This window comes from Sipha flava, unplaced genomic scaffold (assembly GCF_003268045.1).
Source record: "Sipha flava isolate LNK unplaced genomic scaffold, YSA_version1 244_pilon_pilon, whole genome shotgun sequence".
Taxonomy (NCBI): Eukaryota; Metazoa; Arthropoda; class Insecta; order Hemiptera; family Aphididae; genus Sipha; species Sipha flava.
The window spans coordinates 322405-331306 of NW_020272892.1; the positions used below are offsets into that span (position 1 = coordinate 322405).

At 32.3% G+C, this 8902-nt stretch overlaps 1 protein-coding gene across 1 annotated transcript; it reads left to right on the forward strand.

The window, feature by feature from the left end:
• The first annotated feature begins 6740 nt into the window (after positions 1 to 6740).
• LOC112684185 (tetra-peptide repeat homeobox protein 1-like) lies at positions 6741 to 8186 on the forward strand. Its single transcript, XM_025555552.1, has 2 exons — positions 6741 to 6851; positions 7091 to 8186. Exons 1-2 carry the CDS (start codon positions 6843 to 6845, stop codon positions 8051 to 8053), a joined length of 972 nt encoding a protein of 323 aa, XP_025411337.1. The 5' UTR covers positions 6741 to 6842; the 3' UTR covers positions 8054 to 8186.
• Positions 8187 to 8902: the final 716 nt, after the last annotated feature.

Genomic DNA, 8902 nt, shown 5'->3' on the forward strand with positions numbered 1-8902 from the left:
GAGGATGATAGAGGTCTACGGGAATAATAGGACAGTTGTCCAATATGACATTTAAGTTAACTGAATTAGATATAACATAATCAATAATAACGTTTTTCACATTACAAATATGGTTATACTGAAAAAATTTAAATACACAATTTATCATTAAAATGATGTAGAAAAGAAGATAACGGAGCACAAAAACGCTACACTGCACAACACTACATATCAGGTCAAGAGCTGAAAGTAAAAAGTGATTTATATGTTTATGAATATAAATTAATTAAACAATCTTAACTATATTGTTACTTGTTGTATACATATACTCGTATATATACATGTACTTAGGCCCGTATTTAAAAATTTGGCGCTCACAGGCATATAATCCCCCCTCCCCAAAAAAAATAAATAATAATAACATAACATTTATTATTTCATCTATAATCGAGATTCTTTAATATTAAAATATAACTTATAAATGAAAATCGTTTAATACTTTTTTTAATTAACAAATTAAACAAATTATAACATAATAAAACATAAAATTTCCTTTTTTTTTTTTTAATTAAAATTATAATATAATAAAAATACAATTTTTTTTTTTAGTTTAAAAATTGTTAAAAATAACAAAATAAAACATACTATTTTCTTTTTTTTATTGTTTTATTTTTTTTTCATTAGATACATAATTTTTTAAATTAATTTTATTAAAATATTTTGCTATCCCTGAGACTTGACGCCCCCGATTATGTGCCTACCCGTGACCCAACCCCCTAAATACGGGCCTTCAAGTACTATATATATATATATATATATATATATATATATATATATATATTGGTTTGTGGAGGGGTTGAAGGGCGGAATTTTACCCCATGCGGCAAATTTGTTAATCCGGCACTGTATACAAAAAATTCTTGCAATATTTTTTTGTTTCCTTATAATTCCCTTACATTAAGAACACTATTTAATACAATTTTAAAAAGGCTTTTGAGCGGAGATGTGACCCCCACATCCCCCCCTTGTATACGTCCCTGCGTGCACACAATAAGGTCGGTACTACAACGTAAACAAATGTAACGATATTTATTATATTATTCATTCCCTCTGTATACACTGTCCGCAATAATCTCTCGGCTTGCGCCACATCCCGTATCTTCTCGTTGACTGCTCTAAACCGTCTTAAAAACCTGCCACCCACCTGGTAGCATATAAGCATAGTGTAGATTATTAAAGAACCCAATGAAAATACTGTTCTACGATTGGCTATAATCCCAATGAGATAACGACTTCGCTATCAATTATCTGAATTTCATAAATCACGAAAATTATCAGTTATCCAATTTCTGAATTTTGAATATTTTAAAGATGTTTTAATGCTTTTAAAATTTTATCTTTTATTTGAAATTTGAAATTTGACAAAGTTATATTTTCAAAAAAATATACAAATGACATTGTTGAAGAAATTGGGAATACCGTTAGCATCAGATCAAACATATCATGCATGGAAGATATCAATAAATAATTTCTGAATTTGGGGAGTTAAATTTTAATCATTGAAACTACTACTCCAGTATTTCGAATTGCCAACGAATTGTTTGCTAATTAAGTCTTTTACAGTTTTTTTTTTTTTTTAGATTTTTACAGACTGAACAGTTGTACACAATTTTAATTTATATTATTTGTTGATATGATTATAATATTTACAATTATTTCTATTATTTTTTATTTTTAGTTATCATAACTAACAAATTATTTTTGAAACAATGTTTTATCCTGAAATAAAAATTTGATATTAATATTTAAAATATATAAATTTATCTACCAAATAAAGACACCAATTTATATATTAGATATTGTATATATACCTTAAGGGTCTTATAATTTATAACAGCATTTATTATTTTATATTTTTATTAGATATTAATTATTAAATATTTTAATAAATAATTAATAAATACATTTTTTTTTTTTTGGAAATATAATTTCCGTGAAATCCAATTTGATAATAATAACTGATAACAGATAATTGATATCGAAGGTTATCTAATCCCAATGGGATTAGAGTCAATCCTAGAACAGTATTTTCATTGGGTTCTCTAACAATGTACACTATGCTTATATGCCACCTAGTATCCCTTTTTAACTCATTTTAATATTACTGTTAAACATTCAAGATTTGACACAATATTTTCTCTTTTATACGTCAAATGGTCATAGACATTATCTCAAACCGATCAACCTTCATTATTTTATCATGATAAATATCCCCACCAATGTTAGTCTCCCTCATTTGATTGAAGAGATGAATCATCTACAAAGGGATCCAAATAGAAAAATTAAGATGAAATCTTTACTCTTGCAAGTGCATACAATGTGTACTACACCGTCCGTGATCGAGAGCTTCAAGTTCGAAAATTTAAATATTCGTATTCGGTTTGGTGGGTCAAACTTTTTGACAGTTGAAGTGCAAAATTTGAAAATAAAAATTCACCGACCCGTTTTGTACGTAAGATGATTGAATCGTTCCTCCTCCTTTTTGCTTTTTGCGAGTGGCTTCGTTGTAAAAACACCCAACCATAACGACATCGAATGCGCATGTTGAGAAGTTAATTATTCGTCCACTTTATTAATTTCTCGACCATCACGCACGTTTTTACATGCCACCTCAGAAATGAGCTCCAAGGCTCGAAATAATCAAATCGTTTTTTCTTTCCTTTGTGACAAGGTACCGCCGTCGCGTGATGTGTAACGTAGTGTTAAACAAACACTTAAAACATTTCCCAAACTATATGATTATTTTGATTGTTATTATTATTTTAACAGTCACTGCTCTAAAAAGTTAAAAAGTAATAGTAAATGAAAAAAAAAAACCAAGAATCGTCAATGTTTCGATATAAGGGCTACCCTATTATTATATTTGGGATCAAATATTTACAGTTGAAAACGAGAACTCTAAATCCGTGCGCTATTGTAATTTTTAAACAAAAACTTGTGAGTAACCTATCCAATCATGGAGAGCGGTACTAAAACTGTAGGCGTGGAACTTAAATAATTTGAAAGTTTAAAAAAAAATAATAATATTAATAACAATAATAATAGCATGACTTTTAAAATCTAGTATTTTACTTAGAAAACGATTAAGCTTGAAATATTGAATATCTTAAATTATTATATTTACCTTATATTAATCGATACTGATATCTGAAATATAATATTGATACAATTTCTTTTCCATTTCAAGTTCATCCATATTGAATTGTATTTATAATACAATTTAAAGAAAATAAGCACAAAATATTCAATATTATAATCACTTACTATTAATATTGGAACAAACAACGACAACATTACGATTCAACGATGCCGATGAGTACCGACGTACCAAGAAACACTAACAGAATCATTATCTAAAATAGCGATGACAAACTATAGTGTCCTCTTAAGATACTTACCGATCACGATCGTATAAAATACTATCCAACATCATAAGGATGTAGACAAAAACATATTTTAATTTTTTTCGGTTTATAAATTTCTATACTGATATAATCTATAAATTTACTTTTACTTAATAAAAAAATATTTATTAATTTTTCTGAATTTCGAGCAGATTGAACCCCTAAAACCTCATTTGTATACGTACCTAGACACCATTAAGATAACTAAATTTTCCAAAGTGTGTATAAATCGAAATAATCAAACCCCACAAATAATAAATCGCGATAAGCACTGGTTTGTTTGGTAACTATAGTTATTTACCAGAAAATATGGTCAATTCATTGTATAACATCACTTACTGTACAGGCGCGTATTGACCCACCGGGATACCGTGAAAATTCCGATAAGCCCTTTCAAAAATTATAAAAACTGTGCCCCTTACCAAATAGGTACCGATAGTTTCAGTTAAATTCAGTTATTTTATTATTTTTAACAATTATGATACAATACTGATGGACAGTCGACTTCTTAATTTAGTACACAATGGGAAATGAGTAAAACACGCAATTTTTTGAATAATTTAATTGATTTGCTTTTGGTAAATATGTCTGTTACCATTTCTATTATTAAAATCATTCAATTATTCCATTTGATTATTCCCATCACTAGTTGTAACATCACCAGCAGAATCGATAAGTAATGTTGCTAAAATTCAATGGAAAAAATGACCTATATCAGCTCGGAAATACAGTAAATTTAAATACATTGCAATTTCTTGAGGCATATTTTCAATTTTGTTTTTTTCCAATAACCTGCTTGATGCATTAACCGATTTTATAACTAAAAAAAAAAATCTATCTGACCTTACATTTGTGGGTCATAAGTCCATGTTTTTTCTTCAAAATATCATATAACTCCCCTTTAATAGTAAATGATCGTGAACAGTTTATTTTTGAATAGAGAAGTTTAATGTGTAATATATATTTCACTAATTAATATTACATATATCGTAATAAATGAACAAAGAATGAGTAGCCAATATATACAATACAATTTTATCTCACCTACCTTTTTACTAAATATTGAATATCAGGAGCTTTGTTAATGAATTTTTTATATCGGTTGAAGTCAAAACATTGGAATTTTTACTTTTGATACACTCGATTTTCTCTTGAAGAAAACTCTTTAAATATGTACCAACATTAATATTATGTTTCATATTTTTCATACTTTTGAGCATTACATAAATAGACCATAGAATTGACGGTTTAATTTCTGCAAATAATTTATTAACATTTATAAGAAACATATTTTCCGATTTGGAAAATATTTAATCGATTTAACGATTTTTTATTATTTTTTTTCAATTTTAAAATTTTTTTATAAGCCATTATATATCTTTCTTTTGATTTTTCAGGCAATAGATTTAGTGAAACAGCATTTGCCGTTTTAACCATGTATGGTGGAGTTAATGATTTACTACAACTACTATATTGATTGTCATCTTTCGTATTTATGCTTGTTTGCTCGCTTCGCAGTCAAACCATCACTGGTTCGATTATGTGACGTACTCGCATCGTTTGCAATAAAAAAGAATACTTAATAGGGATAATTAATGAAATTATAACAAATGCCGGGATAAACGGGCCAAAAGCGCCACAATAATATTAACAAAAACAGTAATAATAAATATGATAAATCTAAAAATAACAATAAAATCACATATGCTCCAAACAAAAATCTTTTTATCTTATCTCAGGGGTTCTCAACCGGTGTGCCGCGAAATCGACTAGATATGCCACAAAAAATTTCTGACAGTTAAATGTTAATTAATTGTGCAAATATATATGTAGGTAAACTGTATAGTGTACACTGTTAAAACCCTACTGGATTTGGCGTAGCCAAAGTTTTTGTTGTGGTTCAGTGCATGAACGTGCCGCGAAAACTTGTGATGTATAATAGTGTGCCGTGAACAAAAAAGGTTGAGAACCACTGTCTTATCTAGATAATAATAATTTGAAATATCTTTTTATCCATATTTTTAAATAAAATTGTTATCTAAGACAAATTATCTAGATAATTTTAAAAAAGATCTTTTTTTTTTTTAGTGGGAAGTGAAAGGAGGAATAATCAACACTTAGTATTACCAAATGTACATTTTAAATTTTAAATATACATATTCTATAAACGAAGAAAAGGTATTTATAATAATTTACACAGAAAACATATAAAAATGAACGTATTTCAAATAATACCATTCAATTTTATACCGATTCACTTATTATTTTCTGTATAATCGACGACTGGGTGATACCCGCTGCCCAATATAATTTATTGTTATAATAATATATTATGACAAAGTACTTACAGAAATGTTAAGAATGTTGAAAGTTTGGTTTTTAAACATTTTACTGAACTATTTATATATTATTTTACTTGTATTTAACTGTTTTTAAGAACATACTATTTTTATTATATAATAAATACAACGTTTTAAATTTTTTTTTAAATATTTAATTTACAATTAATTCAAGATCACTGAAATAAAAATAATTATTTTAATATTGTTGTGTATATATTTATTTTTATAGAATTTAAATCAAAATGTAGATTTGGTTTATGGTTATTTTATAGTTTCGTGTAAGAAATGGGTAGACAACAATGACTATTGTTATAGATAGGTATACATAAGACTGATTTATATTGGTATTTATATCAAGTGGGCCCTAATTATACCAGTTTCCCTGTAGGGTAACTGGACCCAGTACGTGCCTGCATATGTATAATACCAAACGCGAACGGTACGAAATTACAACAGTTGTTGCCGTCACTTGTAGTTCAGCGGCAAACTTTATTTAAAAACGCAAAACCGATGGTAAAGCAGTCGGTCGAAATACACAGAGGCTCATCCGGTCTTCGACTTGATTTCGGTAGAAGAAAACCCCCTGGCCATCCCATACGTTTCAGACTTTCGAATATTCCCCCTCCCCCAACATACTCAAATGAGCGAAAAACGCGCTCCGATTCAATTACGAGAGCATCGATAACGATTAACAAGATTGTTTTTTTATTATAACTGATGGCGTTTGCGGACGAAATTACGTGATCGTTCGAGGACAACTACGTGATCGTGTATATTAAATATTAGGATTTACCGGATTCGCGTTGCACGTGGTGGCCAAAGAGCGACCGCTGATGACACAACATACCGGTATACTTGCACCTACTCGCCGCCGTCCTCCTACACGGGCCGACCATCTTCGAGTTTTTTTTTATTATTATTCGTTAATTTATCTCGTCGATTTTTTTCTCACCGTCCGGGGATAACTGACGATCCGCGATCGTATATATAGTCGACGGTCCGCGGTTGACAATCATCATTCGACCGAGTGCGGCATTCAGAACAAACGACCATCATCATGAAATTCGTGAGTAAAACCTTTTTTGAACTCGTGTATAATATTGTACAATGACTTTATTGCGTCGTTTTAACACGATTACGTTCACCTCCGTCGGTCATATACTCCGTACTTACCGGGGTAATCGTATCTAAGCCACCGTCATATATGAATACGTATACATATATTATAATTGAATCGATTTCATTCTTATTTCAAACTCTGTTTTTCGTTAACTCGTTATACTAATGTTTACAATGTCGTTACAGGCAGCAGCTCTTGTCACTCTGGCGGTTGTAGCCCTCGTTGGGGCCGACTCGACCAGCAAGGCGACAAAACAAGGAAAGAGAAGTCTAGGCGAATCCGGCTATGGACTGGGTCTGTCCGGTCTTGGTTACAGTTCCGGTCTCGGTTACGGTTCCAGCATCGGTTACGGTTCCGGTTACAGTTCCGGTTTCGGTTCTGGTATCGGTTCTGGTATCGGATACGGCTCCTCTGGTCTTGGTTACAGCTCCGGTTTAAGGTATGGTTCCGGTTTGGGACTGTCATCCGGTTTGGGATTCTCTTCCGGTGGCTACCAGAGCGTCGCCAACGTCGCTGCCCCGGCCCCGACCACGGGACCCATTGTGCCAGTCTCCAGAGAAGTCCACATCGTCAACCGTCACGCACAACCGGTATCCGCCCCGTACCCAGTGCCAGTGCAAAATGACGTGGCCGTACCAGTGCCGCACCCAGTGCCGTACGCGGTAGACCGCCCGTACTCAGTGCCCGTTCCGTCTCCATATCCAGTGCCGGTCGAGAGGCCAGTTCCCTACGCTGTTGACAGGCCAGTCCCGCATCCAGTGGCCTCCCCGTACCCAGTGCCCGTGGTCCGCGACGTCCCGGTGCCCGTGTCCAAGCCGTACGCCGTCCCGGTAGTCAAACGTGTCCCAGTGCCCGTGGCCACCCCTGTCGTAGTTTCCCAACCAACCATCGCCTTGGCTGCACCGGCTGCTCCCCTGATCACCTCCAGCTACAGTTCCGGATTTGGTTCCGGTTTCGGTTCCGGTTACGGTTCTGGTTACGGCTCCGGTTTCGGTTCTGGTTATAGCATCCCGTCTATCGGTCACGATTCTTCCGCCATCAGCTACAGCGGATCGTCCTTCGGATCCGAAGGCCTCTACGGCTCGTCCTTGGGATACGGTAGCGCAGGACTATCGTCATACGGACACGGTTTCGAACACAAGAAATAGAACGTTCATTCGGCACGTGGAATGTGCGTAGAGTTCAGCACGCATAGTCCAACGACAACGAACGTGCAATGATACCATTTATTCATACCATGTACCAGTGATATATATATTTTCATAGATAATTCGTATTTAATTTGTTTTCATTTATTTTTTTTTTTTTTTTGTATCTGATATTTTGTCAATGACTGCTCTATAATTATTGACCTCAACAAATACATATTTTTTTTTTTTTATATATATACACAAACTTGTTCAAATTTTTTTCACAGATATACCACCAAACGTGTTGTAACACCTAAAAAGGGTTGTTTTTAAAATGTATCTCCTAAATCTCTCCGGTTCCCATTCAAATCAAAAAATCGGAAATTGTGTACAAATTATGAAAACATCAAACACATAAATATTTTAGCGTGCTACATTATTCGAATAGTTTTGCACGATTTTCCATACTGTTTATGTACATTATCATTATTGTTATGGATATTATTCACACAGAAACATCATTGACTAATGTAAGCTTCCCATGGTTCATTAGAATAAAATAAATTAATAAACAATGTAAGTATGCTGATCACAAAAATAATTATTTATATAACAACATAACTATTAAATTTATTTGACAATCAATTGTATGAGTTGCGCTTATATTATTGTCAAATAACTTTTTCGGTATTTTTTGAATCAATCATAAAATAAGCACAAACAAATGAATCATTAATCTATTATCTAAATTCTGTATGTTTATTAATAAATTTCGATCTCAATCCAGTGTACAAACGCACTACTTATCTAAACAAGCTAGATATTTTATTTTTCATGTAACTCGTAGATTTATAAAACTATGCACTC